The following is a 22,045-nucleotide window of genomic DNA, read 5'->3' on the forward strand; positions in this document are numbered from 1 at the left end:
AGTATTAATTTAATTTATTAATTGAAGAGTAGTATTTAATTGAATGTTTTATTGACAAAAGCCACAGCTAGGGATCTGACTATCATAGAGACTCTTTTAGACCCTATAAGCATTTGCTCTCACCACCTATTCTATTTTAGGCTGTTATATAAATATGTCCAGCACAGCATCCTGACACATAAAAATGCTGTGCAAATAAATATTTTTATTAGTGGTACAAAAACTGCCAACCCTAAACTATTAACCAAAAATAGCTCTGGATACTGGCCAGCGGCTCTCTCTCTTAGTTAATAAACTCAGTTTTACTTCCTATATACACCTTCTATTATTTAAACATTGTTTTAAAATCTTTGGGTTTTCAGGTTTCAAAGAAAAAGCCAAATGTAAAAGATACACAACAAATACACAAATGTAAAATAGAGATCATATTGCATTCTAATTTGATGATTTTCTGCAAAAAAAAAAAAAAAAAAAACGAATCTTATTATTATCATCAATTTTGAGCAGTTGTGCTGCTTAGTTTTTTTTTTTTTTGTTTGTTGTTTTTTTTCTTCCTGGAAACCATAATATTCGTAATTTAAGCAGTAAAATACTGGAATCCAAGCTGACATTTTCTTACCGAAAGTTTTCTTTACATTGTGTTTTTTTTTTTTGCCCGTAAATCATAAAAGATTGCCACCATATTTTTCACGGTAAAATACTGGCAACCGCAGCTGCCGGTATTTTACCGTAAATTTCACAGTTTTTTTTTTAACAGAGTGTACACTATCATTAAAATTTAACAAAATAAAATACATTAATACTCAGCAAAAAGACGCATTAAAAGTGCATAATCTTATAAAATATTTATGTTTAAAAATAAATGCTGTTTTTCATCAAAGAATCCTGAAACAAAAACTCCTTTCAACAGATAATATAGGAACCATTGATAATAATAACCATTCAGTATTCATAAAAATAGTAATTGAGCAGCAAATCATCATATTAGAGAGATTTCTGAAGGATTATGTGAGTAATGATGCCTAAATTCAGCTTTGATCACAGGAATAAATTACATTTTAAAACAAAACTGATTAGAAAACAGGTCTTTTAAATTGTACATTAATATTTGTACTTCACTTTTAATCAAATAAAGGCAGCCTTGTAACTGTAAATGTAACTAAATCTCTATTTGAATAACACACATGCACACTGACACAAATGTAAGTCTAATGTACATATGCGAAGCAATTATGTGTACTTATGGAAGATTACCCAACCCTCTTAACGACATCCTCAGAAAACAGTCTGTTTAATCTGAAAGAGTGTCCACAGGAGTCACTCTGTCAAACATTTACTAAAGGAAGTTATTATGGTGTTGATAAACGGAGTTTGCAGAATAACTGCATGAGAGCGGGGCACGAGGGATTGGGTGGAGGAGGTGAAGAAGCATGACCGCTTTTAGCTCCGAGTTCAACAACAACTGTTAAAACAACAAGCGCCCAAAAGCTAAATACACAGTGTGTTGCTCGTGGATACAAGCAGATCAAACAACAAACACCACTTTCGTGAGAATCGAAATACTTTAGGAATACGTAAGATATCTGTAATGTGCTGAAATATATCTGTAACGTCTCGTATCACAACGCAACATGCGTCCTGTTTGATCAGAATCGAGTGCTCAAATAATATGGTTTTTATTGCTGTTGCATTGCTGTAGTCTGCTTCGTCCAAGAATCATCCTCAAGTCGGACTAAGGAATATACATTGTAGTTGATATGCCTTTCAAGAAGGGTTACATCGAGGTGGAGACACTCTGAAACAAAGCACGTAAATGAGGATACTGTCATGTATCGATGCTAATCCAGTCAGCCTGATTGTATCACCCATACCTTAGAGCTTAAAGGGTTAATTCACCCAAAAATGAAAATGATGTCATTAATGACTCTCCCTCATGTCGTTCATCTTCAGAACACAGTTTAAGATATTTCCGAGAGCTTCATTGGAAATGTGTGTACGGTATGCTGTCCTTGTCCAGAAAGGAAATAAAGACATCATCAAAGTAGGTCATGTGACATCAGTGGGTTAGTTACAATGTTTTGAAGCACCGAAAATACATTTTGCTCCAAAAATAACAAAAACTGCGACTTTATTCAGCATTGTGTTGTCTTCCGGTTCTGTTGTGGATCCGCGTTTGAGGGCGTGGCTTAGCCAAAGGTCAATTACATTGTACGGACACCTTAAAATTTCCGCAAACATTATATGTGCCACTGTGCTACTGCAGAATCTGGAAAATATCCAAATAAAAACCTATGAATGATGAATAGACTCAACTGAACCATGAACTTCAGGCTGACTGAATGCACCTTAAGATGCTGTGTTTTAGCTGGCCATTACCGTTCATAAATTTAGCTTAACAACCTTGGTTTATTACTTGTCCGAAATGGCCTTCCAGTTTGATCCAGATAAGTCATAAGTTGTATTGTACAGTAGTCGCTTTGGTTTTTCAAAGATGCATCGACTTACATTTCCAGAGTCTCTCACCTACTCAATTAATCATTAGCGGTTTTAATGAAGCACATTACCAGTTTGACATCGTATCGACATGTTCTTCAGTTTATGAACTAGATTTTATGAGGCTGGCTGAGTGTATGTTTAAAGAGTTTGTTTAGGTTGATGAGGTTTTATGAGGATCAGTGTAACATCCCATCCAGCGCAGTCAAGCAGAGCATCACGACTGGACAAAATGCCCCCAAAAATCTTTTCCACTAGACTGAACATTGAGGCTCTCGATCCTTACACATTTACTCGGCAGATTATTAATAGAAAATAAAAACTTTGTTTCCATAGCAACAGTTATAGTCCATATGGAAAGTGTCTCCTCCTGTTGCCAAGACAACCAACCCACGACGAGCTCGCAGTTGAACGATGTAGAGAGCTGTTGATCTTTCCCCAAACAAGCCTGGACAACACACCAAACTGACCTTAAGAATAGAGTTTAGCCGATACTGAGACTGAAATCTCGAGAAAGAGAAACACAGACTTAGTTTAACATTGGATTGGATTCTGGAACTGTTTAAAACATAATGTCTCATTAAACCTAGAGAGAAAACCAGACCATCCTAAAACTCTCCGTCCCAATCCGTTCCTGCAGACATGATGTCACTGAAGATCCCATTAACACTGAATCCAGGCCTAGGACATGGGCTCTGAGTATTCCCACTCAGAGGCCAAAGGTCATCTCACACATCAAAAATCTAAGCAAGCCCCCGCTATAGCCCTAACAATAGCCACCTTTAAACCAGCTCTGAGTAAAGCGTGTGGAACAGAGTTTCCGGACATGTTGATGTTATGCCGGTCAAATATCGCCTTTTAATTAGTCAAGTTAAGAGAAATCTCTCAGCTCTCATTAAAAAGATTTTCATTTGTGTTCAGAAGAAGAACGAAAGTCTTGTGGGTTTGAATTTACATAAGGATAAGAAATGAATGACAGCATTTTAATTTGTGGGTGATCTATCCCTTTAATAAAATAGTTTAAGAGCCAAAACAATAAGGAGGATCAATGGATAACCAGTCCAGAAAGCATCTTTGTAGTAACATGCACTCAACGCACAACGGCCTGGCCAGTTTCATAAAGACGTGTGAGAAGTTGTGGGAATTGTTGCTCCCTGTTGAAATCTGCATATCTGGTTTGTTTTAAAGAGCTATATTCTACATTAGTGTTAGTAGGGGTGTGTATCTTCCAGCTAACAGGGAACGTTCTCAGAACATTGGATAACGTTCTCTGAAAGTTATCAAAAACGTTCTTGCTGTAACTTTATTATAACGTTGTGCCAACGTTATATTACATTGATAAACGTTCTAAAGACGTTAGCATTAAAACGTTATCCTCAGGTTGTTATTGGAACGTTTTAAAAACGTTTTTATAACCAAGAAATAACGTTAATACAATGTTTATATAACGGGAGAATTGAACGTTCTAATAACGTTTTCAAAAACGTTCTTATAACCAAGAAATAACGTTAATACAACGTTTAAAAAAATGGACGTTTTGAACGTTCTAATAACGTTTTCAAAAACGTTCTTATAACCAAGAAATAACGTTAATACAACGTTTAAAAAAATGGACGTTTTGAACGTTCTAATAACGTTTTCAAAAACGTTCTTATAACCAAGAAATAACGTTGAAACAACGTCTAAAAAACTGGACGTTTTGAACGTTCCTAGAACATTCAGAAATAACGTTTTTATAACGTTATGAAAACATTCTTAGAACCTAAAATTGTTAGCTGGGGATTCACTGGTTTTCAATTTCAGGGAGGATTTTTTGCAAATTTAGAAAGACTCAATCCAATTTACAATGAGATTTGATTTGATTTTGATTGAGTCAGTAAACTAAACCAAATATTTCAATAATAATACTAAATTCCTCAAGGTCTCATATGCAGATAAAGAAAAAAAAAAACGCTATATTCTAAGACCCCTTTAAATTATTTCGGTTTGCCCAAATAAACAATAATACAGTATTTTATCCTATAGAAATTAAATCACAATTTACAAATCCTTTGATTTTCGAATCCAAACCCGATAGCAAGTACATGTAGTTCATCAACATTAATCAGTATTTTTTTTGTGTGTATTTTCAATCGATTCTTTGACCCAAACTATTTACGATTTAAAAATCCATGTTTCAAGATCGATGATTATACATCGGCAGGAAAAAAAAAAAGTATATATCGTTATACCCCTAATTTACAGAAATAGTTTTCGTGAAGGTTTCTTACACCAAAACCTTTGAAATGAAAAGCCTATTTTTGCTACTGTACCTTTAAGACGTAAAAGATCTCGCTTCCCAGATAGCAAACTGACATTGAATCAACGTGGAAATATGACATCGAAACAACGTTGATCTGACATTGTTTTGCTCATCGAATTAACGTTGAACCAACGTCAGACGCGTCAGTCTTTCAAAACTAACGGAAAATCAACTTGAAATCAACGCGTTGTTTCAACGTTATGAAAGCAAACCAATTTTCGATTTTATTTACCTTTGAAGAATGCCGCGTCTGACGTTGGTTCAACGTTAATTCGATGAGCAAATCAACGTTGTTTCAATGTCATGAGAGACGTCGTTTCCACGTTGATTCAATGTCAGTTTGCTGTCTGGGTTATTTCCACATACATTATACTCTGATTCATCAGAATAGGCCAAGTCACTAAACACTTAATGTTCCCAATTAAAAATCCATTAAAAGCTTGACTTCCTAAACAAACATCATGAACATGCACTTGGAATCAAAGGGAAGTGCCACGCCCACAAAAAGATCCTCAGCCCAAAACTGCAGCATAAATATGATTAATGCCAAGAAGAAACGACGAATGCAAACATCAGCGGGATCTGCTGAGTTGGGAGGAAAATGTTCTTATACTTACGTTCCCAAAACATCTTTGAAGTCATAGATTTCCTTGATGTGCGATGTTTTCTTTTTCCAAGAGTGTCCATCCTCTCCCAATGGCATTTTGCTGCGGTCAATGATGGAAAAACTGAGAGAGGAAGAGGAAACCATTCAATTACTATACAATAAATGCTATGCTAAAGATACTACCTGACTGATCTTCCTTTAAACCTTTAGGGCCGTATAGGGCTGTTCGCTTGGACCTTGCCCTCACCATGTGGAAATCTTCAGGCTTAAATGACTTGTGGTATAATTTATGAGAGTCACATGAAGACCTTTTATGAATTAAGACCTTTTACTATGTGTCAGTTATGATTCCTATTGAGACACACACGAGTTCACCCCAGCTGTCAGTTTTTCCTTGAGCATTTCAAAGCAAGAGTCTGAAAACACACTACCAATATCTCAACTATCAGCCAGCTTCATTTAACTCAGGCTTCAATAAGACATGAGAATGTAAATCGAGTCAGACGCAGATACTTAAAGAATCTTGCAACGCCTGTTTGTCCACATGGGTTTATCTTCACAGAGAAAGTGCTTTTTATGGTTGTTCATTTGTACAAAGATGAAAGTTTGTCGCTTAGTTGCTTAAGCATGGTGGACATAATGAATTATTAAGTCTAACATATTCTCATGACCATGTCTTTATTTTAGAGCCCGACCGATAAAGGATTTTGAAGGCCGATACCGATACAAATATTTTGGGGTTTTAAAATCCGATATATCGGCCGATATTTTTTTTATTAAATATTGTTGGATTTCACTCGTGTGTGAAAGAAAAGCTAACTTTTCTGCAAAAGATCCGTTTAATACTTTTTCTCTATGTCTAAATGTTCACTCTTTGCAAGTATAACTTACATTTTACAATGCAGGGACTGTAACTAGAGATATGCTAGTTATAAATACAGTTATCATTACTTTATTTAGGCAGAAAAAGTTCATTGTGGTTTCCAAGCTCATTAGCGGTCTTCCACTGATGATAGTCGCATTAGCTAGCTTTGTGGTTAGCTAGTCTATGATGAGCCATAATTTAGCAATAGATGACATCATACTGCAAATTGTAAAACATACATTTTCAATATAACAGGCCAAGTAGAGATGATTAAAGCGAGTTTCGTCCGTTTTTATTTTATTTTTTAAATATTCATTTATCGGCCATTATAACTGCCGATACCGATATTATGGAAAATGCCTAATATCGGCCGATATATCGGTCTGGCTCTACTTTATTTAAGACTTACTTAACATAAGTTATTTAACTTGTTCTATACCTGATCAAAGCTTCCACCAGAACAAAAAAGGCTCTTTCCATGTCATAATGGTGTTGAGCGAATCAATTGGTGAACCAATTCATTCGTTTATTCGTAAAGAGAGCCATTTATTTAATTCCTGAATGAATCAGCTGTTTGAAGGAATCGAATGATTGAGTAAAAACTCAATGGTCCCTATCTTGCATCCGACGCAATGTAGCATCAGGCAAAAGTGTTTGTTTTTTTTTGCTATTTCAGCCTGACGCAATTATCATTTTCACGTCCTGCACCACATTGTTTAAATAGCAAATAGAGAGCCTAACTGTACGTTCACACCGCCGCCGACTTGAGCGTCAAAGAAGCTCTGGCCGCACTGTCAAGGACGCTTGTCAAAAAGCACGGGGAAGCTTGTTGACGCTTTGAACGCTCTGACGTTGTAGGGAGAATAAGTGTCACAACATGAAATGTAATAAACAGAAAAAAACAAGCAATATATTGAAGAAACCTTTTTTAATGACAGCATTTTTATAACCGTTTTGGTCACGTTTGGTCGGGAAGAAATAGTTAGCTATTGTTATTATTATTTGTGCTCAAATCGGAGTCACATGAGCAAATTAACTGCATTCCCGCTATAAAACGAGCGTTCGTAAATATTTCAAAGAAAAGCTGCGCTCATGCGGTCCCTATAAGCAAACAACGTCATGTCATAAATGATACCAAACCAGCGGGAATCACAGCAACGGCGATTATTAGCTTCTCTTCCATTTTCTCGGAACTAATGTTTTGGTACGAACGAAAGTTTACATTGTGTGTTTCTCCGGAATCAGCCGGCGCAAAGGACGTCTATATTCCCATTGGTTGCTGGCGCTTTGCCACTGAACCACTGAACTTTGCCACAGCTCATTACCATAAAGTTGAGCTTCTTTCAACTTTCTGATTGGCGCTCAAAACGGCCAAAACGCAACGCTGAGGAATTTGACGCTCCTTGCAGCTGAGAGAAGCCAGCTTCCATTGAAAATGAATGACTTTCGGCCGCTTTGGAAGCTCAAGTCGGCGGCGGTGTGAACGTACGGTAAGCCCCTCCCCTCTGCTTCCGGATCATGGGACCTTATTTCGGGAAAAAATATGTATGATAGTCAATGGCGAGAGACAACTTATCTTTTTATTCGTCTGAACTGTGCCCTGAATTACACATGTGATGTTTGTCAATTTAAAATATGATTTTGAAAGTCAATAAAGTCGCAGTTTGTCATGAAACAGAAGAGTAACATTTAGTTTTATGTGAAAATCGCTCAATGAACTACAAAATGTTCGTTCAATAAAATATGTTCAATATCCAGCTTTAATTTACAATATTACACTGGAAAGATAAAGTGTAACAGTTCAGTACAAGTTAGAAATATGGCTTTCATAAAAATGTGTAAATTGTGTAACTTTGCAAATATTTAAATCCCGTTTAGTTTTGCCATTTGATTTTCAACGGTACGCTTTACAAGTGACCAAACACAGCTTTGGTGAATGTTACTTTCACTCCAAACAGCCTCAGGGACATTCGAAGATCAATACCAAAATAACATTTACGCAGCTTTGCTCATTCGGTGGCCCTGTAAGTCTTCAGCAATCACTTTCAGGGTAAACTCTGTTGTGTGTAATTTAGACAGTCAGTACAAAAGCATTTCTTCATGCTAAGAGTTGCCACCATCAATCCACCCCACTATACATGCCCCTAATAGACCCCTTTTGCGCCGACGTCACAGTTACGTCACGGCGCTAACTGGAGGCAAAACAAAGTGAAAACTGGAGGCGTTTAAATGAGATTTCACTATTTTTTCCTTTGCAATCCGCTGTAAAAGTATGAAAAAGGACAACATATATGGCACATTTATTTTTTTTAAATTTAATTTACGATCTTCCATTAACAATTCACTGGAATGCACGAAGAATCTCTCGTTATTCTCCTCAAATCCTCACGTCTATTTCCAGGTTTGTTTTTTATGGGTAAATGCAATTTATAATCTGTCAAAACTACGAAAATCACTTTGATATAGTGTCACGTAATGCCGATGAACATTTTTGATTGAGGCTTTTTATACATATTTGCCAACTACAGTGATGTTTAACCAAAGACTCTGGCTATTTTTGGTCTGTTGAAAGTACCTTGTTGATTCTTTTACGCTTTTAAATTTCATTTTAATGTTCGATGGTTGAAGGGTGAGTCGATTATTGTCATCTCGTTGTGACACAGTTTTACCATATGGTATTCATAGAGCGAGCCTTTCACTGATTGTTTACATCTCAATGGAAGTTACACCCATAATTCGCGCAAAGTGTCATGGGGCGTAGGAATAAGGTGTATTCATTCCAGTGAAATAAAATAAAATGCACAAAACGTGTCCCTGCTTGATATAGACTGTAACCACTGATGAACATATTCAGTTTTGATGAGAGAGAAAAAAACGTAGAACCTGTAACCTCTGACACGCTTGACAAAAGGGTGGGTACTATGCGAGTACCCACAGCTCAAGATTAATTCATCCACGCTGTTACAAAGAGCGTTTTAGAAAATCTTTTTTTCCAACTGCAATTAGATTTTACAATCAGTGCTATATAAGATGATGCAGATGATGGTCATATTTATAATCATGGTCATAATGCTTTGAAAAATTGATATTTGAGTACAACACCTGTTGTTGTTGTGTATGTTGTTGCTATGTTTTTATTTTATTTTTATTGTATTTATGTGCTGCTGTGACATATACATTTCCCCCCTGGGATTAATAAAGTAAATCAAATCAAAATCAAATCAAATCAAAAAGATCTCCCACTAGACCATTAAAGAACTCAGACAAAACTTGCGGATCGCTGCATTTATTTGCGTCACGTCTGAAATGCGCGCATCAGTGTTGGAGAAGCTACTCTGAAACTGTAGTTTGACAAGCTACTCGTAAAGTTAAAGTAGTTAAACTTGAGTTTGAAAAAATTAGTTTGTAATCTAACAAGAAGAAGAATATCCTTGCATCGCGCTGATTCGCGCAGGCTCGACAAACGAAAACTTTTGCTCGCGCTTCACCGCTACTTGCTACAGGAAAAGCTACACTGTTTAAAAAGCAACTGAGCTACCGCCAAGCTACCGAAAAAATGTAGTTAAGTTAGTAGCGTCGCTACTTGTAGTTAACTACTCCCCAACACTGGTCTTCATGCTATGTTGTTGTTGATGTGTGTGACGTAGTTGCCAAAAAGCATGTCGTGATTCTCGCGAGATTTGTCGGGGGCGATCCTCTCAAACTGTTTTTTCCAGCGGCGTCCCGCCGAGCTTTACTACCAGAATGATTCGCCCTACTATGAGTTTGTTTACAACACGAGGGAGAGTCATTACTGACACAGTTTACATTTTGGGGTGAACTATCCCTTTAAGGAGATGGTCCAAATCTTGTTACCTAATGCCAACCGTAATCATCTGCTGTGCTGTTTTCGGCGACGTGGTCTAGTGTATTCTTTTTATGTGATGACAATGTTTCCATGGGAACCCGGTGATCCGCGGTGTGTCTGGATCCAAATGGCAGGCTAACAGAGCAGCTGCACTGGGATCTCAGGTGGTTTAGGCATTCAGTTTGGGTAAACACGCTAAACTGTTTGAATGTTTGTGTTTAGGGAAGGCTGTCTCACCAGTAAACCTCTGTGTTAATTGATTCTTAATCGGGAGACAGTGCATTTCCTCTTTCCTAAAACAGAAGTTGTGCAAAACTGTAGAAATATGTTGAGCAATGTCACATTGCTATGTTAGACATCTCAACATATCTAAATCTGTACATATAATAATGTTCCGGGTTCAGTAAGAGAATAGGCCAGCACCTTATTACAAATGTCAATGACATGAAGCTCATTTTTATCTCGATCCATAATTATAGTCAAAAGTACATTAACATGCAACAAATTATATGATGCAAATGTTTTTCATTTCTGAATAGAAATTTTGAAAAGGTATAGACTAGAGTGATAATATAACACTAAGCTGACATGAAGTAGATGAAGGACATACACCTTGTTAAAAGAAAGAAAATGTTTGGTCTTTTATTTTTTTTAGTGAAGCAAATATTTGAAAAACCGTGTTTCCCCCGCCAAATCATGCAATGGGAAATGTGGTGTGACCAACGTGCAAAAACATGCAGGAAATGAAAAAGTAAAACAGAAAATGATGTAATAGAGACGAGGACACCCTATGGGCAATAGTTCTCCTAAATATCTGATCATTTGACCTTTATAGTGCAAAATAAGTTAGGTTTGCATAGGCTACAACCCCTCAAAAAACATAATGATATTTATGAAATAATAATTCATGATAAAATACACACACTTTAAAAACTGATGGGTTGTTTCAACCCAAATTTGGGTCAAATATGGACAAACTCAATCGTTTAAATGTTTAACCCAACGGTTGGGTTTCTCCATATTTGACATCATGTATTCAAAATGTGACGATACGTTATTTTTTTTATACACTCTAAAAAACGCTGGGATGTTTCAACCCAAATTTGGGTAAAATATGGACAAACCCAAAGGTTAGGTTAAAAATCCAACATAAATAAAACATTTTTACAGGGATTAAAATTTGAAATTACATTTTTAACCCAACATTTGGATTTGTCCATATTTATTATTACAGCATTGTTTAAAACCACCATCTCTTTTTCTTTTCTTCTAGAAAATTCTGACCCAAAAACAAAACAAAACAAAAACTCTGTTTTATCCGCACAGACACGGATCAGATGTAAACTAATCATCATAAATATCATCATGTTTTGAGTTTGTGGTATACTTGAAGTCATTGCATAACTAAATAGACTCAATAAAAATTGATTTCACAAAGTACATTACCGTAATAATTGAAATCCGAATTGGTTTATAAATGGTGCAATAACACTTTTGCTTTAACATTCATCAAATAATTGGATCCTTTTATTGTGGAAGACTTTGGTCTAATCAAAACCAAGAAATCCGATAGGCTACCAACATTTAAATGGGCTATAGTGTATAAATGAATGATCGTCCCAAAGACGCACTCAAACAAAGGTACGAGTACATCTGTAATCAAATGCGTATCACAAAGGAGAATTTAACCAAATATGTTTCTTTTTAAAACCGCACTGGTATACTTCCTTAAAACTTCTGCATTACAGACAGATGGCAAGCTCAAAACAGCAAAGAAGGAGTGCAGGAATTAAACGTGATGACGCCTAACATGTGCACATGCAAAAGAGACGGACGGGAGACATTCAATTCCCTCGATTGACAAACTTATTTTCTCGTTGAGAATCACCAGAGCATCCAGTCACATGACTGAGTTACAGGCATCCAATTCAAAGGCATCCAAAATCTCAGGCGAGAAGTTTTAAGAGTCGTATACACATCACTTGCATCATGACAAAGGCCCGGTAGGTATTTTAGATCTCTACACATGCAGGACCAGCAGTAAAGGGGTTTCAGTTCATCGTTTGTTAGTGAGGAACCACATAAAGGTCAGGAAATAGATATAAGCTATAAACTAACCCACGTACAAAGGAGAAGAATCATAAGGCAAGCTTGAACAGACACATCCATACAACTCTACCATCTCTAGATCATCATGCAGCATTCATAATGTTTTGAGTTCAGATGGAGATACTCACTGGTTTCCCATGGCTGCTCAGAAGAGGACAAAAGAGATACAGGGTGACAAGCTAAACCTTCAGTGGGTCATCACATCACATTCGTGCTGACAGAGCCTGTCACGGACGCTCATGACCACAAACTGAGCTTCCCCTTTTAAGGTGAGCTATCTAACCACACCATAACTCAAACTCAGGAAGTATAGAGCTTATATACACATGGGGGTAGCCGAAGCGAGCTTTCTCTCGCCCTGAAAAGGGCCTCCGCTGCAGGATGTGCAACACCAGGCTTTCTGTTTATAAGGTTTCAAAACCTACAGTGAGAAATTAAACCAATTGACATACTCCTGAAACTTGGGGAAGATTATGTGTGTGGAATATGCAGGTATGCAGTGTAGAAGCGTATTGCATTCACTTGAAGAAAAAAAAATCTACACTCTAAACAATGCTGGGTTGTTTTAACCCAACTTTGGGTCAAATATGGACAAACCCAACATTTGGGTTGGTCCATGTTTGACCCAAAATTGTAACACTCTTCAAAAATGCTCGGTTGTTTTAACCCAATTTTGGTTCGAATATGGACAAACCCAGCCATTGGGTTACATTTTTCAATAACATTTTTAACCCAACATTTGGGTTTGTCAATATTTGACCCAAAATTGTAACACTCTTAAAAAATGCTGGGTTGTTTTAACCCAATTTTGGTTCGAATATGGACAAACCCAGCCATTGGGTTACATTTTTAAATTACATTTTTAACCCAACATTTGGGTTTGTCAATATTTGACCCAAAATTGTAACACTCTTAAAAAATGCTGGGTTGTTTTAACCCAATTTTGGTTCGAATATGGACAAACCCAGCCATTGGGTTACATTTTTAAATTACATTTTTAACCCAACATTTGGGTTTGTCCATATTTGACCCAAATTTGTAACACTCTAAAAAATGCTGGGTTGTTTTAACCCAATTTTGGTTCAAATATGGACAAACCCAGACATTGGGTTACATTTTTCAATAACATTTTTAACCCAGCATTTGGGTTTGTCCATATTTGACCCAAAATTGTAACACTCTAAAAAATGCTGGGTTGTTTTAACCCAATTTTGGTTCAAATATGGACAAACCCAGCCATTGGGTTACATTTTTCAATTACATTTTTAACCCAATGTTTGGGTTTGTCCATATTTGACCCAAAATTGTAACACTCTAAAAAATGCTGGGTTGTTTTAACCCAATTTCGGTTCAAATATGGACAAACCCAGACATTGGGTTACATTTTTCAATAACATTTTTAACCCAACATTTGGGTTTGTCAATATTTGTCCCAAAATTGTAACACTCTTAAAAAAAGCTGGGTTGTTTTAACCCAATTTTGGTTCAAATATGGACAAACCCAGCCATTGGGTTACATTTTTCAATAACATTTTTAACCCAACATTTGGGTTGGTCCATATTTGACCCAAAATTGTAACACTCTAAAAAATGCTGGGTTGTTTTAACCCAATTTTGGTTCAAATATGGACAAACCCAGCCATTGGGTTACATTTTTCAATTACATTTTTAACCCAATGTTTGGGTTTGTCCATATTTGACCCAAAATTGTAACACTCTAAAAAATGATGGGTTGTTTTAACCCAATTTTGGGTTAAATATGGACAAACTCAAACATTGGGTTAAAAATGTAATTTAAAAATGTAACCCAATGGCTGAGTTTGTCCATATTTGAACCAAAATTGGGTTAAAACAACCCAGCATTTTTTAGAGTGTTACAATTTTGGGTCAAATATGGACAAACCCTATTGAAAACAATTGAAGCGGCCTTAGCCTCTGGACAAAACATCCTCCGATGACGCAAAATGACGTTTTTTTGCGTCATCGGAGGATTTTATTTCCAGACAAAAAATACATAAATCTCTCGACTGGATATGAGGGTGGAAAGCACGGAAATTCAAAAATACTACAGGTTTTCTACTAATACTAATGCTAAATCCTGAAGTATCCCTTTAATTACAGCACCATCACGACTAGAGCCCGACCGATAAAGGATTTTGAAGGCCGATACTGATACAAATATCTGTTGGTATTAAAATCCGATATTCCGATATATCGGCCGATATATATTTTTTCCAGAAACACGCAACAAAACATTAACAGATTTCCCTAACATTAGTAGTTACTATTTGTAGTTATTTATGTGTTTTATTAACTAAAATAATATGATAATGCATTTTAAAAAGAAACTTGTTTCTTTTATTGTCACAACAGAACAGACTGATGATAGTGGCATTAGCTAGCTTTGTGGTTAGCTAGTCTATGATTAGGGTTGGGTATCGTTTGTATTTGAACAATTCTGATTCCGATTGCGATTCCTTGTTTCGATTCCGGTTCCCAACGATTCTCGATTCCGATTCTTTTAAGAGGCAGGGTCAAAAAAGTTTAGCTAACCTTGCTAACCAACGGCCTTTCTGAAAGAAATAATCCTTTCTGAAGGAAATACTCCTTCTGTAAAAATACTCCTTTTTGTCACAAATTTTGCATTTTGCCGAGATTTCGTTATTTTTAGAAAAGTGAAGCCACACTTTGGATCGCCAACGTAAGGCACTCATGTTCGACTCGCGCGGTTATGCCAACACTTCCGGTAGACGCTTCTTCGTTGGTGTTGTTCAGCTGTTTCTTCTTCCGCTCGGCGGACTGTGAATATCGAAACTAGGAATCGAAATTTTAACTTTTAAACGATTCCGGGAAAAACGAAAAGTTAGTCTCGGTTCCAATCGATAGTCGATTCTCGATACCCAACCCTATCTATAATGAGTCATAATTTAGCAATGGATTACGTCATACTGAAAATTGTAAAACATACATTTTCAATATAACAGGGCAAGTAGAGATGATACGTCTCATTGCAATAACTGTCACGCGCTAGTAAAGAAATACTTCAGTCACATGGTCAAAAGTTAAAAGGACAGACAGTCAACTACACTGTAACAACGTAACATAATTATTATTATTATAATAAAAATTTAACAGCAGCAAAACTGGACATGATAGTCACAAATTTTGTCATGTTTATTTGAGAACTGATGGGCATGTTCTTTTAATTGTTATTCAAGCAACGAATGTCTCGTGACCAACTCAACGAGTGTTGCCAACAGGGACGGTGTAGAGTGCCCTCTGGTGGACAAACTATACAACTCCGTGTTTCGTTCGTTTTTATTTTATTTTTGAAATATTCATTTATCGGCCATTATAACTGCCGATACCGATGCCTAATATCGGCCGATAATATCGGCCTGCCGATATATCGGTCTGGCTCTAATCACGACTAGCTATGTATATTTTTTTTGCTCCCGTAGGCTTCCACTGACACACGGCACCCTCAGCACGACACTAAAGGGAAGTGAATGCGATGTGAAAGCACAGGGAAGTTAAGCAGCCACTTTGTAACTGTTTCAGAACACTTAAAACGCATGACTTTATTTCCTCCTACAGCCTAGTACAGAACTGCAATGCAAACGAAGGCTTTGCAAAGAGGAAGACTAACCAGCCCTAACATTCAAGCGTCTATCTGCACATCACGATCACATTCTGGCTGTCACAACCGCTGATAAAGACTACATCTAGTCTAGTACAGCAACTGCTCAAACAATAGACTGTTATTGACTACATGCGATATCATTCATTGCTAAAACCGACGGGCTGTCTGAAGCGAGGGAATCAAACAGTCAAAGCGCTTTAATAATGTCAGGATTGGCTGTGCTGAGTGGCAAAGAGGACGAAATAGCACAAGAATGCTGAAAGAAATGCTAACAGACTGAAAGAGAACGAGCACACATGTGGAAGCACTTGAACGACTGGTTAAAAGAAACAGATGCTATGTTGAGATAAGATAACAGTGATGAAACCAAAATATTACGCCATTTCAGACTATTAGAAGCTAAGTTTGTCCTTGTATGGTCAGAAACTGAGCAGTTTTGTGGTTTCAAATATTTGTCATGTAATACAGTTTTATTTCCCTTTTCTTCTAAATTAATTTTTATTGGGATGAGCAACACATTCGTGGTCACATATCGGCTGATAATGTTTAAATGCTTAATATTTGTACGTTATTATTGTCTGTCGCATAAAAAAAGTATGTTATATATTAGAAGAGTTGCACTGTAAAAATGAATATGCTTTATCGAAATTAGAATTGAGTGATAATTAATCAAATTAATTCCTTAAAAGTTAACCATTTAAAATGAGTAAAACTTACAACAACAACCAAAAAAACATAAATTTAAGTCACCATTATGGTGATCGGCAGTGGCGGCTGGTGAAAATTATTGTAGGGGGGGCTGAATAAGAGGGGGGTCTGGGGGTTCCCCCCCAGAAAATTTTGAAATTAGTAGATGTGATTTCCTGCATTCTGGTGCATTTTAGGCCTTAGGCCATGCCCTTACCTATACCAATAAAATAACTTAAACCAGTCAATACCAATGGTCAAATAATACAATAATAATAATAACAACAGTTTGACAGTTAATGATAATGAACAAGTTGCATGTTTATTATGCTCTGTGTGCTGACAGAAAAAGTGCAAACGCATAATATTGATAAATTATAATATAATAATAATTATAATACCTATAGGTAATACAAAAAAAATAATAGGTAATACAACAATCTAGTTTAATCAACCCCCAGCTGTAGACTACATATTTTTGACAAATTGACAATTGGATAATGGATAACAATGTGTTGATACTAGAGAAAGAGAGAGAGAAAAGGCTCTGAAAGAGAGGTTGGGACAACGTTCTTGATTGTAACACCCAAGTATGAGAAGAAAGTTGATTTTAACTAGTATGAAACACAGTAATCTAGCTCAGAACTTAAAAACATCAAAAACAAAGCAAACACACAGGTATTAATATTCCTATAACTATTTTAATATCAAATGTGTGTGAAACAGTGTTTGTGTGAGTGAGTGAGTGAGTGAGTGAGTGAGTGACAGAGCGACTAACTTTACATTATTTCCACTCGACGTCACTGGCGCTGCCATTCTGCTCTCATCTGAGGTAAAAAAATGTCCCGTGGTGCGCGTGCACAGTGCACTCCCCTAATCTGATACTGCGGGCGATATTTTCAGCGCCCCCAAACCATAAAATTTGACGGCGCTGATTGGCGAAATATAAACTTTTTTGCATAGCAACCGGGGAACCATTGGCTTAAATTCCAGCACTGTGGGGCTGAGCGAACTGGCGCCCTGACAAGACAGCCTATTGGCTATACTACTACACCAACATGATAAAAGTAACGAAAGTGAATGCAAATATCATTCTGGTGAGTTCAAAACACTTTTCAAAGTAAAACCATTATTAGCATATAATTAACAAAGATTATTTTTCAAAATGATAAATTATAATATATATTAAAAAAACAGACAGACAGGTCGGAGGGAGGGCGGCGCCCCAGCGCCCTCTATGGGCGAGCCGCCCCTGGTGATCGGTATTTGTTTTAAAATGACGGTTTTGTCCTTCAGTGATTCAGCTTGTTAACATCAGGTGTCTTCAATGTTGGCAATATAATATAAATAGTTCTTAATTAATCTTTGACGTCTGTCTGTTATTCAGATATTTTTGTTACATTTTTGGGTGTAAACTTTACTCATTTTAAATGGTTAACTTTTAAGGAATTAATTTGAATAATTATTACTTGATTCTAATTTGTTAAATTTAATTAATAATATTGCTTGTAATCTGTAGCCACAATTGTATTGATTAGATAAAGCATATCAATTTTTACAGTGTGGTTCAAATAGACTAAATTATGTCAAATATTTTTGGGGGCGAAAAAACGACTTTTTGTAAGGTTAAGATTTCCAAATAAAAGAGGTTGTACATACATGCTTTGATATAATTTGAAGTCTTGGGCATTATGGTGTTGGTGAGGCTTTTGTTTTGAAATATTTACATCAAAATGCTTCTTTATCGTGTATTTATTTTCGTCGGCCGGAGCACCTGCAGTTCCTCACAGTGAGTGGCAAAAAGACTGAGCGGCTGTATGTGTGTTCAGCGTGAATGCCGCGAAAAACAAACACAACACATACAGTATAAAGTGGAAAAGAGCTTTGCGATTGACTCTACAACTAGATTTGACAGAAAATCGGAGGTATGTTTTTACAGACTGCTAGAAAGAGGAGCAAATAGATCGCTGCAATTCACAGAAACAACTGGACTCCAGTCAGCGAAAGGTGGATTTGAAGTTATCATTTTGTGTCAATATGCTGAATTTAGCTGTAAAACTATACCCATATATTTAGTATTGTTATTAACAACTCATCAATTAAATATTTATCATTCCATATTCTGCATTATTGGATGTTTTTGAATAAACACTGACTTAAAAAACAAACTAAAGTTTTAGGGCTGGACGATGATGATATAGGCTATATAACACTGATATAAGTGATCACATGGATTTAGACCGACCTATATTGTATTTATATACAGCCTTCACAGGTAAATTTGCTTTATGTTTAGTCTATATTGCTTTTATTTCCCTGGTGTTGAAATCAGGCAAACATAAATGTCAGGCAACACGATTTCTAGCTGCATGTCGATATCCATGGATCACTGGATCTTTAGTAAGTTGTAAGGAACACTATATTGAGTCCAACATTTAGTTTAAATTGATGAAGTTGTTTGTTTTAGTCGCATTTTCGCAGTTTCCCCTATTAAATCCAGTCACGCAGCAGATCTTTTGCCACTCAGGGTTGTTCCGGCGGGAAAGTGACATCAATGCATTCTCTCTATACTAAGTTGTAGATGGTTGCCAGGGTGTTGCTAGGTGGTTACTTAATGGTGCATATCTTTAGAAATGGCTTTGATTTCTGTTTATAGTCTTTGGGATTTACATTTCTTAGAAAAATGTTAGCATATCATTCATCAAAAAGCCACAAAAAACAAAACAAAAAAAACAAACAAACAAACAATTAAAAGTTTGGGTCGAAAATGTTTTTTTTAAGTCTCTTCTGCTCACCATGGCTGCATTTATTTGATAAAAAATACAGTAAAAACAGTAATATTGTGAAATATTATTCCAATTTCAAAGAACTGTTTTCTATTAGAATATATTCAAAAAATGTAATTTATTCCTGTGATCAAAGCTGCATTTTCATCATCATTATACTCCAGTCTTCAGTGTCACATTCCTGGCTGCATGTCAATATCCATGGATCACTGGATCTTTAGTAAGTTGTAAGGAACACTATATTGAGTCCAACATTTAGTTTAAATTGATAAAATTGTTCGTTTTAGTCGCATTTTCGCAGTTTCCCCTATTAAATCCAGTCACGCAGCAGATCTTTTGCCACTCGGTTAGGCTGAGGGGGGTTGTTCCGGCGGGAAAGTGACGTCAACGCATTCCCTGATTGGTTATGATATCAACCAAAGTTCCATATCGATTCATCCCTAATATTTTTGCATCTCTCTGACCTACCGAATGGAACAGGCCATGTTTGCTATGTCCAATGTGAAGAGATAAAGCACTGTGCTGTGATCGTTTTTCAGACAACAGTCTGACAAGTTCACTCAACAATTCGTGCAAAATGTGCAATTTAAACTGTTCAACTCAGACTGAAAAGATAAGGGATCCTCTTTAAAATAACTTCAATTGCTTATTTCTCCCACTGAGATTCTTCAAGTGCGGTGAGAGAAACAAATAAAATATAATCATGTTCCATTTTACACTTATTGCTATCATTAGTTAGCCTAGTATTCTGATATTAGGAATAAAGCATTGTTCACAAACCGAAAGCATGTGTCAACTATTGCAGGTGTTGATAGATTTAATAGTCACATTAACAGTTATGAAAACTATTACCGCAACATGGAATGACATGGACTGTCAGGAAATCAGCTAACAACAAAGCCTGCTGGCTGATAAACGCAAACGCAAACGATAATTTTATATTTTAATTTAATATTCATTTGTCTGACGTCAGAATTCTGCGGAAGTTCATTTTAATATATATATATATATATATATATATATATATATATATATATATATATATATATATGCTATATATGCAACACTATTGTATTGCATACTCTGCAAGTTTAAAACTCAAAATATATCCCCATTGGGGATATATTTTGAGTTTTAAACTTGCAGAGTATGCAATACAATAGTAAAATCGTTTTGATGGCTCATATGACAACTTAAAACATTTATTGTTTCTGTTCTCCATCCTTTGGTTTTCTTAAAGCAGTTATCTGTCAAAGTTTCAGAATGTTCAAAGACTTCGAGTGGTAAACCACATCCACCCTGTGAATGAGTGAGATAACTCATCATCATCAGCTCTAATGCAACACTGTAAGCTCTTAATCTGGTGGACCAGCCTGCATTGGCGAAGTGCAGAGTTATTATTAATGTGCATCATCATCATTACTAATAATATTAAAAGTTTAATGCACATTGTGAACATGCATGCATGCATACATTACATGACATCAATACATAAAACCAGCATTACAGGCTACTAAAAAGGAAAGCGAAAAAAAACAGCAGCAGTTATCCATCACGCACAGCTGTCCTGAACATTTCGTGTAAAATAGAAAGTTAAATGTGTGTACCTGTGCTGTGTGTCGGAGAGGTGTGAGGCGCGTCTCCTGCTGTACTGTGGACGCGTTTGCGCTCGCGCTCGAGATCTGACTGACTGCTGGTTCCTCGCGCTGACCCAGTCTCAGTGCGCGCCTGACGTCACAGCTCTGCGCCAATCAGAGGACAGAGATCGCTGAATCAGGTAATGGAGGCGGGGTTGGGTCTGTCTGACTCGCTGTTCCCAGAATTTGATCTGGAATTATCTAATATCCTTATTCCCTGGAGCTCAGGATGTGCTGATGGGGACGTTTGTTTAAGAAAATCTCTCCTGATGTCTCTCGATGTCTTGATATAAGTGAATATGTAGCCTATATATATAGGTAATACACATAAATATGCACTGTGTAGTGCATTTCAAAGTAATTTAATCACATTTCCCTTGAAAAAAGTAAAGTTTGCTATTTATTTTTAAAAAAGTCAAGTTTACTATTTATTTATGGTTACTATATATTTTTCAGAAATGTAGTTACTTTTTTATAATTGCATTAAATGCTGTATAGACTGTAGGCTTTAGAACAAAACAATGGTGGATTTAATGTGTAACGTCTGATGTTAAAATGTTTGTATCTTCTCCCTTTGAAGACTTTGGTCAGTTCAAGGATAACTTATGAAATTTTACATCGTTTATTTGAAAGAATTAAAAGAGCAGTTTCATGTCTATCCTTGTATTGTTCAACTGGTCAATGATGATATGGGATTTAGAGAGAAAGAAGAAACAAGTGATGCAAATATATATATATATATATATATATATATATATATATATATATTGATGATATCCCATATCATCAAATATGTACCATGAAGGTACCAATATGCACCCTTTAGGTACAAAAGTGTACCTTTTGAAAAGGTACCGCCCCAGTGACAGCTTTCGTACCTTTTTTTCTGATATATAAAATGTGTAGAGTATAAAGGCTATAAAAGCTATGAAAAGGCTTGGATAGTAAATCCTTTACTAGGATATTCAAAATGTGACTTAACAATTGATGTTCCTTTATTCACCGCTTGAATTTTAATATATATATATATATATATATTGTATAACTTTGTTGTTTGTTCAACTGTCAG

General features: G+C 36.2%; 1 protein-coding gene across 2 annotated transcripts in view; it reads right to left on the minus strand.

The window, feature by feature from the left end:
• The window catches only part of camk1b (calcium/calmodulin dependent protein kinase Ib), a 59,752-nt gene extending 38,696 nt beyond the window's left edge, over nt 1-21,056 (minus strand). Inside the window, exons 1-3 of one of the 2 annotated variants that reach the window (XM_039656237.2) lie at nt 20,947-21,018; nt 12,352-12,364; nt 5,413-5,523 (exon numbers count right to left, since the gene is read on the minus strand). In XM_039656237.2, coding sequence (XP_039512171.1) covers nt 5,413-5,523; nt 12,352-12,362 — 122 coding nt within the window. In that variant the 5' untranslated portion in view covers nt 12,363-12,364; nt 20,947-21,018. Of the gene's footprint in view, nt 1-5,412; nt 5,524-12,351; nt 12,365-20,946 lie in introns of both variants that reach the window. The other variant, XM_039656238.2, reaches the window with a different exon arrangement.
• Between the last annotated feature and the right edge of the window lie 989 nt (nt 21,057-22,045).

This window comes from Pimephales promelas, chromosome 21, assembly GCF_988280905.1.
Source record: "Pimephales promelas chromosome 21, fPimPro1.hap1.1, whole genome shotgun sequence".
In the NCBI taxonomy this organism is placed as follows: domain Eukaryota; kingdom Metazoa; phylum Chordata; class Actinopteri; order Cypriniformes; family Leuciscidae; genus Pimephales; species Pimephales promelas.